This window comes from Oncorhynchus gorbuscha, linkage group LG05 (assembly GCF_021184085.1).
Source record: "Oncorhynchus gorbuscha isolate QuinsamMale2020 ecotype Even-year linkage group LG05, OgorEven_v1.0, whole genome shotgun sequence".
Taxonomy (NCBI): Eukaryota; Metazoa; Chordata; class Actinopteri; order Salmoniformes; family Salmonidae; genus Oncorhynchus; species Oncorhynchus gorbuscha.
In genome coordinates, this window is record NC_060177.1 from 31,225,198 (window position 1) to 31,240,208 (window position 15,011).

Genomic DNA, 15,011 nt, shown 5'->3' on the forward strand with positions numbered 1-15,011 from the left:
ACATAAGGCCAGCGCTATTGCCATAAATAATAACACTAACTGACTGAAATGAGTCTCGTTGTTTTGATCAGAATGGAGAGATTGCCATGCTGGGAGAGATCACTCACCTCCAGGCCATTATTGATGACCTCACTGTGCTCACCACTGATCCCCACAAACTGCCCCCCGCCAGCGAGCAGGTGCCGACGCTCTCTTCTAAGATATATTTGTATTATTTTTAGTCTAGTATTTCAGTATAATGCACACAGTCCCACTGTCTAGACAGAGGTCATGAAATGCTAGGTGGAACAGTGCTTGTGTGATAGAGTGAAATGTGCCATAACAATAATAGCATCATAATGTGTACCAGCAAGCAATATTCTATTCATTTATCTGAATGTGATAAAAAATGTCTGTTTGTACAGAGTTTGATTAGTAATGCCTAGGAATTCCAATAGGGGAAGCATGCAGTTTACCAACTCATGCATTACAACTTAAGCTAATGCTAATGTGTCCGTGTGAATCGTTGTCATATTTCCCGCCTTTCAGGGGTATAACACTTACATGGTGCCGACTGGTTTGTCCTCGCTCTCTCTCTCTCTCCCAGGTGATCAAAGACCTGAAGGGTTCAGACTACAGCTGGTCCTACCAGACCCCTCCCTCCTCCCCCAGCAGTTCTGGCTCCAGGAAGAGCAGCATGTGCAGGTACGAACCAGAGGGAGACAGGACACATGGACTAGAAATACAGACATTTGTATTGACCTGGATTCATTTGATTTGATCAACAAAGGGTGGGGGGTGGGGGGTTCTTTGTTTTGATCCAAGGTGTGTGGATGATATGTTGTTGGCTATGTGAGTGTGATCATGCGGTGTATCTGACAATAAAAGGCGACAGGGAAAGTGTCAGTGAGAGGTGGCGATCAGATATGTGTCGTGTCTTAGTAAAAGAGGCGCCCCTGCATGGCTGCACACGTCTGTCTGTATGAGGGTCTACTGAGCGTCTGTCTGCTGGTCCATGTGTCTGTTGTCCTACTGTGTCCTCTGTCCTCAGTTTAATCACAGATGGCACCATATGGCTTGCAACATTCAAAGCACTAAAGAAAAAAGTTTTTTTTTCTCTCTTAGTGATGAAAATTACAACTTAAAACAGACTTGTTTGATGATAACGAATAGCACATAACATTTGTTAGTATGTAGAGTTTTTTTCAAAATAATCCCTGTTTCCATGTGTGATGAAGTGGGACACTTATTAGGTCTGAAGTGGTGTCTTCTATTGTGAAGAAGTATCTCTCAGGCTTGTCACGATAGTGCTCTGATGGGTCGCTTGTGTCACTGTCTGGGAGGCCATGTCTTTGGGCATGCCAGCAACCCTGCCCTGTACCCTGTGTGTCTAATCTACCCATGCTTGGTTCTCACATGGTCTTAACTTGTCTTTCCATGTTTCCTCCTCCTCCTCCCTTCCCAACCCTCTACCTCTGACCCCCTCCTCCACCCTCAACATGTCTATCCCCATCCCTGCATGTGTGTCTCCCAATCTCTCCACTCCGCATTCACACTTACCCTTGGTGTTCTGTGTGTTTGGCCTCTTCTCTATTTCCTGTGGTTTGATCACTTCCTTATTCCCTGTATTTGGTGTTCCTGTGTGTTTGGCCTCTTCTCTATTTCCTGTGGTTTGATCACTTCCTATTCCTCTGTATTTGCACGGCCTCTCTCTCTTCCTGTGTGTTTGGCTTCTCCGCTCTGTGCTTCCTTCCCCCCTATTCTGGTTGGGTTCCCCTATTTCACTGCTGCTGCTTTCTACTTTCAACTTCAACTTGGAAATGTCCTCATCTTAACCTCTGACCATCATATAAACCACCCGTCTCTCTCATATGAACTCTGCCCATCATATAAACTACACGTCTCTCTCATATGAACTCTGCCCATCCTATAAACCACACGTCTCTCTCATGAACTCTACCCATCATATAAACTACCCATCATATAAACCACACGTCTCTCTCATATGAACTCTGCCCATCCTATAAACCACACGTCTCTCTCATGAACTCTACCCATCATATAAACTACCCGTCTCTCTCATGAACTCTACCCATCATATAAACTACCCGTCTCTCTCATATGAACTCTGCCCATCATATAAACTACCCGTCTCTCTCATGAACTCTACCCATCATATAAACTACCCGTCTCTCTCATGAACTCTACCCATCATATAAACCATATAAACTACCGTCTCTCTCATATGAACTCTACCCATCCTATAAACCCATCATATAAACTACCTGTCTCTCTCATGAACATATAAACTACCCATCATATAAACTACCCATCATATAAACTACCTGTCTCTCCATATGAACTCTACCCATCATATAAACTACCCGTCTCTCTCATGAACTCTACCCATCATATAAACCACACGTCTCTCTCATATGAACTCTGCCCATCCTATAAACCACCCGTCTCTCTCATGAACTCTACCCATCATATAAACTACCCATCATATAAACTACCCGTCTCTCTCATATGAACTCTGCCCATCATATAAACTACCCGTCTCTCTCATGAACTCTACCCATCATATAAACTACCCGTCTCTCTCATGAACTCTACCCATCATATAAACTACCCGTCTCTCTCATATGAACTCTGCCCATCCTATAAACCACACGTCTCTCTCATATGAACTCTGCCCATCATATAAACCACACGTCTCTCTCATGAACTCTACCCATCATATAAACCACACGTCTCTCTCATGAACTCTACCCATCATATAAACCACACGTCTCTCTCATATGAACTCTACCCATCATATAAACCACACGTTTCTCTCATATGAACTCTACCCATCATATAAACTACCCATCATATAAACTACCCGTCTCTCTCATGAACTCTACCCATCATATAAACCACACGTCTCTCTCATATGAACTCTACCCATCATATAAACTACCCATCATATAAACTACCCGTCTCTCTCATGAACTCTACCCATCATATAAACTACCCGTCTCTCTCATATGAACTCTACCCATCATATAAACTACCCGTCTCTCTCATGAACTCTACCCATCATATAAACTACCCGTCTCTCTCATATGAACTCTACCCATCATATAAACTACCCATCATATAAACTACCTGTCTCTCTCATATGAACTCTACCATCATATAAACTACCCATCATATAAACTACCCATCATATAAACTACCTGTCTCTCTCATATGAACTCTACCCATCATATAAACTACCTGTCTCTCTCATATGAACTCTACCCATCATATAAACTACCCGTCTCTCTCATGAACTCTACCCATCATATAAACTACCCGTCTCTCTCATATGAACTCTACCCATCATATAAACCACCCGTCTCTCTCATATGAACTCTACCCATCATATAAACTACCTGTCTCTCTCATATGAACTCTACCCATCATATAAACTACCCGTCTCTCTCATATGAACTCTACCCATCATATAAACTACCTGTCTCTCTCATATGAACTCTACCCATCATATAAACTACCCATCATATAAACTACCTGTCTCTCTCATATGAACTCTACCCATCATATAAACTACCCATCATATAAACCACCCGTCTCTCTCATATGAACTCTACCCATCATATAAACTACCCATCATATAAACTACCCGTCTCTCTCATGAACTCTACCCATCATATAAACCACCCGTCTCTCTCATATGAACTCTACCCATCATATAAACTACCCATCATATAAACTACCCGTCTCTCTCATGAACTCTACCCATCATATAAACCACCCGTCTCTCTCATATGAACTCTACCCATCATATAAACTACCCATCATATAAACCACACGTCTCTCTCATATGAACTCTACCCATCATATAAACTACCCATCATATAAACCATCCGTCTCTCTCATATGAACTCTACCCATCATATAAACTACCCATCATATAAACCATCCGTCTCTCTCATATGAACTCTACCCATCATATAAACCACCCGTCTCTCTCATATGAACTCTACCCATCATATAAACCACCCGTCTCTCTCATATGAACTCTACCCATCATATAAACCACCCGTCTCTCTCATATGAACTCTACCCATCATATAAACTACCCGTCTCTCTCATATGAACTCTACCCATCATATAAACCACCCGTCTCTCTCATATGAACTCTACCCATCATATAAACCACCCGTCTCTCTCATATGAACTCTACCCATCATATAAACTACCCATCATATAAACCACCCGTCTCTCTCATATGAACTCTACCCATCATATAAACCACCCGTCTCTCTCATATGAACTCTACCCATCATATAAACCACCCGTCTCTCTCATATGAACTCTGCCCATCATATAAACCACCCGTCTCTCTCATGAACTCTACCCATCATATAAACTACCCGTCTCTCTCATATGAACTCTACCCATCATATAAACTACCCGTCTCTCTCATGAACTCTACCCATCATATAAACCACCCGTCTCTCTCATATGAACTCTGCCCATCATATAAACCACCCGTCTCTCTCATATGAACTCTACCCATCATATAAACCACCCGTCTCTCTCATATGAACTCTACCCATCATATAAACCACCCGTCTCTCTCATATGAACTCTACCCATCATATAAACCACCCGTCTCTCTCATATGAACTCTACCCATCATATAAACCACCCGTCTCTCTCATATGAACTCTGCCCATCATATAAACCACCCGTCTCTCTCATGAACTCTACCCATCATATAAACCACCCGTCTCTCTCATATGAACTCTGCCCATCATATAAACCACCCGTCTCTCTCATGAACTCTACCCATCATATAAACTACCCGTCTCTCTCATATGAACTCTACCCATCATATAAACTACACATCATATAAACTACCCGTCTCTCTCATGAACTCTACCCATCATATAAACCACCCGTCTCTCTCATATGAACTCTACCATCATATAAACCACCCGTCTCTCTCATATGAACTCTACCCATCATATAAACCACCCGTCTCTCTCATATGAACTCTCCCCACTGCTTGCTCTGCTCCTCTGGCCGATACATCACTGTACCTCACTACCATCAATCTCCCTTATTTTCCCCTTTCCGTCTCACTTTATCACTCTCTCCCCATATCCATCTCTACACACCATCGTTCAATTTCCTACCTTCTCCACCTCTTACTTCATAAATGTGGTTTATATGATATCCCCATACCTTAAACACTTCCCTTCACCCTGTCTGACCCTCTTCCCTGCCCCCTCACCACCCTCTCACCCTGGCCCCACCCCCCGGCAGCAGTGTGAACAGCGCCCACAGTAGTGCCTCTCGCTCCTCCGGAGGCTCTCAGACTCACTCACCCAGTTCGTCCTATCGCTACCGCAGCCTGGCCCAGCCGCCACCAGGGAACGCTCACCGCCTCAGCAGCGTCTCCTCCCACGACTCCGGCTTCATATCACAGGACGCCAACGTCTACTCCAAGCCTCCCTCGCCCATGCCCTCTGACATCACCAGCCAGGTATGACTGCCGTCACAGATATGTATGGTGTGACTGCCGCCGCGGATATGTATGGTGTGACTGCCGCCGCGGATATGTATGGTGTGACTGCCGCCGCGGATATGTATGGTGTGACTGTATGGTGTGACTGCCTCCGCGGATATGTATGGTGTGACTGCCGCCGCGGATATGTATGGTGTGACTGCCTCCGCGGATATGTATGGTGTGACTGCCGCCGCGGATATGTATGGTGTGACTGCCGCCGCGGATATGTATGGTGTGACTGCCGCCGCTGCAGTGCTGACACGTAGCTCCGCCCCCTCCTTGGTTTTATTTCCTCCACTCTTCTGCCCGACGTCTCTTGGTTTTGCACTCATTCTCCTTCTTGACCTCTCTACCTTTCTGCAGAAGTCATCAAGCTCCGCATCCTCCGAGGCATCCGAGACCTGCCAGTCAGTCAGTGAGTGCAGCTCTCCCACAACGGTAAGTACAACGGCTCCCTCGCTCTCCTGTCCCAATGTGTGGATCTCCCGTTTCTTTCATTCTGTCACACGATTAACGGACTTTGAAAAAGAATGTGAATACACTATAGCCGTGCTCATTTTAGTTGTCTGGGTTTTGCGTACTGTAATGTTTTGCCGTAAACGGTGTATGAGAGAAGCTGGTAAAACTGACCAGCTGGATTCTCTCCCTAAGTATGTGTACTTCATCAGCCCAGGGGAACTTGTGGTCATCTGCTCTGTCACCGCTGATTTCTTGTCTTTGCCCTCTTCTGCTACTCATACACTTTGTGTGTGTTTGGGACTGCAGATGCACGTACTTGCGTGCATGCACCTGTGTGTTTGTGTGTGTATGTATGTATGTACGGTATGACCCAGAGGTCACATCACAAAGGCTCCTCCCATAAGCCTTTGGCGTTGATGGACGCTCTGACGATCACGATCTTGTCTCTCCGTTCCGCAGTTTGGCTCGTCCTTCGCTACCTTCCGTCCTGCTCTCTCTCACACTGGCTCCATCAGGCCTCTCTCTGTCATACTTCCTGCGTCCCCACCCTATAACTGCTCCCCTGGATCCAACACTACCTCTCCCACATCAAAGGTTCCTTGCTGGAAGGTTTGTTTTCATCTGCACACTTTACTTTGCAATTTTTGGTTATTTATTTTTTTGGTTTGTGTTTTAATTTGTGCTTCTTGAGTTAACGCTTATTCACCAGATTTTTCTTTTCATTTCACCATCTGCTTAACTCATTCATGACTTCATTACTTTGCTCCCTAACCTGTGTGCCTTTTGTGTTGTCGTTGGCCAACAGTCTCACCCCCTGGTATCAAATCTCATGTGTGATGATTTGCTAAACTGAGCAGGCAATGGGTGGAACCCATTTCACCTTTCGAAGTCTCACAAACTCAAAAGGCTTCAAACCAATAAACCCACTCATCAACTTGGCCCAATACCAAACACTCACTCGCACACAATGAGGAATCTCCCCGCCCCCACACTGTACCCAGATGAAAGGCGTCAAACTGCTGGATAGTGGACGGGTCTCTCCCATTAGAGAGTTCACTCTGTTGCTTTTCACTGCTTCTTATTAACCACCCCCACCTCTTCAGGATTGGTCCAAGGCAGGTTCTTATGAGCAGCCATTGGCTGCCACGCTTCAGCGGCGGAAGGAGCCCCTGGATAGGCTGAGGGAGAGCGAGGTATCCCCGGGCTCCCAGGGATATGCTGGTGCTCACCCAGACGATGTCCAGAGGCCCCGAATGACCCCCGCCACCATCGCGGCCAAGGTAACAGAGATTTACCTCACAATGGTGTGAATACAAGACACATTCAGCTATATCACAACTGTTGTATTTTAACCCCAAATTGGATTTTGGTGGTTATAGTCTGTCCGTTGTGCTTGGTAGTGGTCCCGTGCTCCTACCGTATGATGTGTTTTCTAAGGCAATTGATTGCGATAGGGTTAGATCCTAGATTGCAATACGATTCTGGAAACCTTGAACTTAGTTATCATCCTAATCATGCGTTAGTCCCGTGTTAGTCCACTAGTCACGTGTAGCTCAGTTGGTAGAGCATGAAGCTTTCAGAGGAAGGGTTGTGCGTTCAATTCCTATGAGGGACCTGTATGAAGAAAAGTACTCTGATGTACGCGCTCGAAGTTGCCCTGGATAAGAGCGTCTGCTAAATGACAATGCGTTGTTGCTTCCTCCCAGCACGGCGAAGAGGTGTCTCCAGCAGCCAGTGACCTGGCCATGGTCCTGACCCGTGGTCTCAGCATGGAGCAGCAGAAGAGCAACAGGGACTCCCTGCAGTACTCTAGTGGCTACAGCACCCAGACCACCACGCCGTCCTGCTCCGAGGACACTATCCCCTCTCAGGGTACCACTCTGACCAGTACACTCCTTCTCTCGTAGAGTAAACACCAATACATACAGAAGTCAACCTCACTTACATTAACCAACAGAGAATGCACTCACTGTCCTCTCTCAAGGTAACAGGCATGTACTATACCCACTCACAACTTAAAGAGTACACACATCCCTTTACTTGGTAGCTCTCCACCGAGATGCAACACTCTGAATAGCACACCACATCCCTCCCGTCTTTCTCTCTCCCCCAGGGTCGGATTATGACTGCTACTCTGTGAATGGAGATGCCGAAGGTGAGGCGTCAACTGACTTTGACAAGTCCTCCACCATCCCCCGCCACAGCAACATCGGCCAGAACTACCGCCGCATGATCCAGACCAAGAGGCCGGCCAGCACCGCTGGTTTGCCCAGTGGGGCCCAGGGCGGAGTGCCTGGAGGGGGAGGGGGCATTGGGACCCCTGGGACTGCCACCATCCGCCGAACCCCATCCACCAAGCCGGGTGTGAGGCGCACCCTGTCCAACGCGGGCCCCATCCCTATCCGCCCCCCCATAGTGCCAGTGAAGACACCCACGGTGCCTGATGCTCCTGGGGGGTACCCCGGGCCTCCGGTACGTGTGGGCAGTGAGGAGTGCGTGTTCTACGTGGCGGATGACTCCTCCCCCAACACGTTGGAGTATGTGAAGGCCTCTCCCAAGCGTCTGAGCCTGCCCAACACAGCGTGGGGGTCTGGGGGAGCGATGGAGATGAGTGTGTATGTCCAGCACGGCTCTGAGGAGGACCAGATGATAGCCGCTAACCGCCACAGCCTGGTGGAGAAGATAGGAGAGCTGGTGGCCAGTGCCCATGCCCTTGGGGAGGGACAGTTCCCTTTCCCCAACCTTCCTGATGACCCCCCACCTGGCCCGGCCCCCCAGCACGACCCCCAGGCCACCGGGTCAGGCACCGACGTGCTGGTGTCCATCCGCAGGGGTGTGCGGCTCCGCAAGACCGTCTCCAACGACAGGTCAGCGCCCAGGATTTTGTGATGGTCCACAGCGGAGCGGAGGGAGCGCAGCCTGCACCCACCGTGGTGCCCCAACCACTACATACAGTACTGACACTGTAGTAAAGAAGTGAATATGACAACAGAAGATTACAAAAAAAAAGAAGTTTTAATTAGAAGTAAATGACAAATAACAATAATAATGCTGATAATGAAAAAGTAAAGGATGAATAATAATGACAGGCTCTGACCACTATAACTCTGTCGTGTCTGGGCGCATGTTTGTTTAATTAGCATCACCATGGGATCCTCAGACTGTATATAGAGACTCTGTCTGGACTGACTGCCGAGAGAGAGACTGTTTATAGGGACCTGGACTTCCAGCCACCCTCTCCACCTCCTCCCACAACCCCCTCCCCATTCTAGAGTAAAACAGAGGGAAGCAGGTGGCGGAGAGACAGATGAAAAGTGGGGTCAATAGGGGGTCCCATCTCTCCCTTTAGCTCGGGCCACAAGGCTCTGACAATGCACGGTTAGCTTTAAACCATGGCTAACCGTGTGTGTGTGCGCGCGTGTAAGAGGTGGGCAGAGTTCTGCTGCAGGTCAGCCGGTTGTATTTGAGGGTGGGGCTTCTCTCCTCTGTGTCGTTTGTTGTTACCCTCACACGGGGCACACACTGGCTAAATCAACGTCGTTTCCACATCATTTGAATGAAATGACGTTGGACCGACGTTGAATTGACGTCCGTGCCCAGTGGACTGTTGTGACATTTGATTTCCTGTTCCCACTGTATGAGAAGCTACAAAATGAAGCCAGGCGTATATATTTTCTAAATCCAGAGAGAACATGTTAATAAGAAATGGAGCAATACATGTGTTTTATTTCCTGCTTGCGGAGTGGAGGAGAAACAGAAGCTGTTATCTTAGGTTTAGGTTCTCTTTTTTTAACTTGCAGGCAATCATCAGGCATGCTCAAGTACACATGACAGTGGCTGTCTAACTCTGGCCATAGGCTTTTCTCAAGTCCTGGCCTGATGTGTTTAAAAAAAACAGAAAAATCCTAGAAAACTGAAGCACTTTGAAGGTTAGTTTCTAGTGTGACCACTAGGAGTCAGTGTGGTCACGCTATGTGATGAGACGAGGGTGCTGGGGGACTGAGACAGTTGGTTGCCATGCGGTGTGCTGAGTGCGTGCCACAGACCAGTGAGTGAAGCAGTTCAATTGGTGAGAGAATAGGAAGATCGAAAAAGGAAGTGATAAAGAAATGTGGGAAATGGGAACGGAAGGTTACGCCATTGGAGGCATGGTTATGTACAATGGGTCCATGCTGAAAAGGTTGAATTCCCCCCCCAAAAAAACAGATTTATAATGTAGATCATAACATTTGTGTAAAGAGGGGGATGGTAAGCTGCTGTACTAGTCATCACCTGTTGTGAGTCTCTAACATGAGATCCATAGCTCATGTGAACCATGTGCAGCCTTACTCGGGAGCTGGCTTTGCTAAAGACATTAGAATGAAAGTGACTATAGCCAGAGCGAAACAGTGTGGATGATGTAAGGGGTTGCCAGAAGAAGGCGGATATTTATGTTTACAGAGTTAGCTGGAAGAGAGTTGCTGCAGCGCAGAGAGATGGAATGAGCATTTCACTGCCTGTTCGTTCATACTGTAAGCCCGAGTCGAGAGTCAGACGCACAGGTGGAAGTCAAGACTAGAAACTGTATGAATATATAGTAACCTTTCGTAAAATTATGTTGCCATATTTTTGCAATAATGTTATGCTGTAGTCTTACTTTTGTCAATGAAAAAAAAAATAATTCCAGAGAACAATGAATCAGTGATATAGGATCTGAGCAGGCAGAGAGAGCATTATTCTGACCGTTGTACTGTAGGGTAGTGATGAACTTCATGGATGTCTGCCCAATGCTCCCTAGCAGTGAATGTTGATGTCCTCACCTTGACGACAATGACCTTTACAAAATGTATCTCGATGCTTATATTGTTAAAAAAAAAGTTTTTATTTATTTTGCTTAAATAGAGCACTGTTTTAGAAATGCCTGTGGCTGTTTTAAAGCGAGGGTCTGCTTTGAGAGGATGAGAGAAACACCTGGTATTGTAGAATATCGCTCATCTGCTGGAGTGCTGAAATGGTACTTCCGTAAGGGGCTCTGTAAGAGGGTATGTGTGGGTGGGTGTGACGTGGAGGAAGGGGAGAGACCAGCAGTCTGGTGGGCGTGGCCCAGGGTGAATGTGACCTCCCGTGTCACAGTGCATTCTCGACCAGAGGATGCTCATCCAGAGAATGTCTGCAAAGCACAGGTCAGAACGATGTATATTTATATATACATATATACATACATATACTGTTTAAGAAGTTGAACACTAATTGTACAGGTCAAATTGCTAGAATTAAAAAAAAAGTTTAACTCACTTTACTTCACATTACTGAAGAAATGTTTACTGTCTTTAACTGTGCAGACTTAACTCTGGCAATTATTCTGTTCCAATTTCTTGTCATGCTTGAATTACTCTGCTTCATTCTGATTGTGTGTGATGCTCCTTACCGTTCCCGAGACCCCAACTACGTAACCGTCACTTCTATCAGATCATTAGAGCGAGAGAAAGACAGGATGTGGCACAGAGACAGACAGACCGAGTGAGACTGGGCCGTTTGCTAGTGTGTGTTAGACTGAGAGGACCCCTACAGAGGAACTACAGGGATGTCAGTCTTGGTTGTCTCTCTGCCTGGGATGAGGTGACACTCTAAGACCCCATGGTGGATGACGAGCAGTCACCTCACTCCCTCACACCCCCACAGCTGGGCGGTCTCTGGGTATGTGAAGGCCTCTCCCTCTTTCCTCACCATCACTTGCTTCTTGTCATCTTCACACTGGGCAGAGATGTCAGTTTAACATCTAGTTTCGATTTACATTTGGTTGAGTTTTCATCTAACAATAATTCAACATTAAATCAATAAAAAAATGTATGTTAAAAGTTGGGTGCGAAAAAGACGGATGCCCTGGTGTTGATGACTTTTTGCACATCCAATTAGTTTTCAAAGTTGATTCAACGTCAACGCATAGTTTTTTGGGGGTTGGAATGACGTGGAAACAACGTTGATTTAACCAGATTTTGCCCAGTGGGCTACCCCCACTTATACTCTCAATAAATGAACGTGTTTCTTTTTAACCTCTTATCCACCACAACCCCAACTTCTAATAGCAACTCACTCCATAGCTTGCCTCAGCATCAGCTCTTAAGCCAGAAAGCCAGAGCCAAACTCCCAACAGGACTTTGACTGAAACACTTTCCCACTGGGTGCTAATGCAAGGACAGGGAATAACTGTGTCGTCACATAAAATGCTAGTTTCACATTAGAAGAACAACACTTCCATGAGAACATGATATGATGTCTCATGCTGGCTGGATTGTAGCTAATGAAATCATTTAAATTAAACCTTAGCTTCACTCTAAGTGAGTGTTAATTTGCGATAAGTGCCCATGTGACTTCTCTCTCTCAAATCGGGTGAGTTGTTTGTCTGTGTATCCTGCTGCACTTACCACGGGTGGTGTGTCCATAGTGTTAGCGCTGTCGTGAGGGGAATGGAGCAAATGGGTTGATGGGAGTGTTTTAGCATAATACACTTTTCTCTTCATGTCGAGTGAGGTTTGCACAGTGCTGTGTAGAGATGTATTTTTCACTTCCGTGTCTCTGCAAAACAGCCTCGGCCGCAAATTACACTTATTTAAATAGCTTTTTGCATACTTATGCAGATCACTTTCACAATTTCAATAATAGAGAAAATGTGCTTTCATTGCCTTGTGAGTTTCACTGTGTGTGATTTAATACTCCCCCCGCTAAGCTATATAGAAATAACAATGGAACTCATTCATAATGTAGGATACTGGATATGTAACAGCAGTCTATAGGTCTCATTGGGTCTCCATGATGCTTTGCCTAACACAGGTCAACCTGTCCTCCCCTCTTAATCCTGGATAAGAGCTTGGTTAATCAGCCTTATTACTGTAGTAACATTAGAAAGTGGATGACTGTATGCCTTTATAGTCTAGGCTGGTGTTAGTGTCCGACCAGTGCGCACAGCCGTACTGTGACCTTGCAAATCACTTTATGCCGTTGTAAGGTAGCCAAACAGCCCAAGCTCCTCTTCCTTTAACTAGCTTATAATTCATATGTTCAAGCATATGTCAGGGCAAAGATTGAATCAAGCTGGGTAGCTGTGGGGTGTAGGTCATGTATGGAGGTTATACTGTACGTGGTCTAGGAGTAGTGTGTTTACATTGTCTTTACGTTGTGTCTTCGTGCTCATGAAGTATGCCCTGACGTATGTTGAGGATCTGACACTGATGGAGAAACAGACTCTGCCTCGACTCAAGGTGGCTACACGCCCACTCTCCCACCCACACAGTCTGTCCCCGTCTATTTAAAAAGACCAACCAAGTCACCCCACAACGATGTCACCATCCGTTAACTCAACTCTGTCAGCTCCTGAGATGTAGTCCAGGCAGGGAGGTGACGACTCGCGTTTCCAGGTGCCATGGTAACAGACCTGAATGTCTTATCACTTGTGGATTCTCTGTGGTTTCTTCGCTCTTCCTCTTCCCAAAGCCCAATCCAATATTAAAGCTAAACCAATGCATCTATGAACATGACCCTTGCCACAGTTTTTATGAAGTCATTATGTTCATTACGGTATTGTGAAGAGATATGTGCGCAAATGTTTTTTTTTGTACAAAACCCCCTCCAATGGAGTCACGTAACGCTACAGGTGCTGTTTTCTGTCTTCTAATTTCTCTCCTCTTCTCTAATTTATTGTGCCCTTTTCTCCAAGGCTGTTTTGCCTCTTTCGCTGATAAGTTGTTCTTTTTATATTATTCATCCTTTCAATTTGGTTTAGTCACTGCTAATGTAACAAAACGCACTGTGATGATTCCAGTATTAATAAAATATGTACTTAAACTGTGCACGAGTTTGAGAGACGAGTCCTTCATTTGGTATTTAAAAATGTGTTTTAGCGGAATAAACAGCTCTCACTGTTAGAGGTTGAGAGTTGATAGGTGGAGCCAAGCCTTTGTTCCGTGTTTGGTCGACAGGGGGCGCCAGAGATCTGCTAGGACTAACACAGGATGCTTTAGAACTCAGCAAGACAGATTCTGATTACAGGAGGGGGATGTCTGTTGGTAGCGCCAATTGATGCGTGTATGTCACCCAAAACTTCAATTAAGTTCAGCAGTAAGTCTAGCCTCCTGTGCCAACACGATGCTCAGTGTAGCTTGAAATAACAGAATGACCAGAGGGACAGAATACTGAAGTGTTGGTCTGTCTGGTTTATTTGGTATACATGTCACCCCAGTGTTACTGCTAGGAGATCATGCAGAAGCTCATCACCAGCAGCATACCACTGCTGGCTTGCTTCTGAAGCTAAGCAAGGTTGGTCCTGGTCAGACTCTGGATGGGAGACTAGATGCTACTGGAAGTGGTGTTGGAGGGCCAGTAGGAGGCACTCTTTCCTCTGGTCTAAAACAAAGCCTCAGGGCCGTGATTAGAGACACTGCTCTGTGTAGGGTGCCATCTTTCGGATGGGACGTTAAACGGGTGTCCTGACTGAGGTCATTACAGATCCCATGGCACTTACCGTGAGAATAGGGGAGTTAACACCGGTGTCCTGGCTAAATTCCCAATCTGACCATCACGGTCCCCTAATAATCCCCAGTTTACAATTGTCTCATTCATCCCCCCTCTCCCCTGTAACTATTCCCCAGGTCGTTGCTGCAAATGAGAACGTGTTCTCAGTCAACATACCTGGTAAAATAATGAATGAATTAAAAAAATCCTGGACTCCACGAGTTTGTGACGTCAGTACATGGGAAAAAACCAGTCTGTCTTCATTAAACCACTGACGGAACAAGGACGAATCCCCTTTACTTAATGTCATCTCCCTAGCCACCATTTAAACCACACAAAGGGAACTTTAATTAAAAATAAGTGGGGCACAATTAAGCTGAGAACGCCCGACTTTGAAACTCATGGGGACTTGGGGGGCCTCCGCCTGAGTGAGACTATGGGGTTTCATGTCTGCTGTTCTTTGCTTCCCATTTTGTTGAAACTAATTAAATGTTTAAAGGTACAAGTTGAGCTTCACTAATAG

The 15,011-nt window shown here is 45.9% G+C and overlaps 1 protein-coding gene across 6 annotated transcripts in view; it reads left to right on the forward strand.

The window, feature by feature from the left end:
• Positions 1-13,827, forward strand: part of mtss1lb (MTSS I-BAR domain containing 2b) — a 74,765-nt gene extending 60,938 nt beyond the window's left edge. For 2 of the 6 annotated variants that reach the window (XM_046349611.1, XM_046349612.1), the window contains 8 exons: positions 72-179; positions 587-684; positions 5,299-5,518; positions 5,906-5,980; positions 6,461-6,610; positions 7,105-7,281; positions 7,708-7,873; positions 8,115-13,827. In XM_046349611.1, coding sequence (XP_046205567.1) covers positions 72-179; positions 587-684; positions 5,299-5,518; positions 5,906-5,980; positions 6,461-6,610; positions 7,105-7,281; positions 7,708-7,873; positions 8,115-8,890 — 1,770 coding nt within the window. In that variant the 3' untranslated portion in view covers positions 8,891-13,827. The remainder of the gene's footprint in view (positions 1-71; positions 180-586; positions 685-5,298; positions 5,519-5,905; positions 5,981-6,460; positions 6,611-7,104; positions 7,282-7,707; positions 7,874-8,114) is intronic. The other 4 variants (XM_046349613.1, XM_046349614.1, XM_046349615.1 and 1 more) reach the window with 3 other exon arrangements.
• The last annotated feature ends 1,184 nt before the right edge of the window (positions 13,828-15,011 follow it).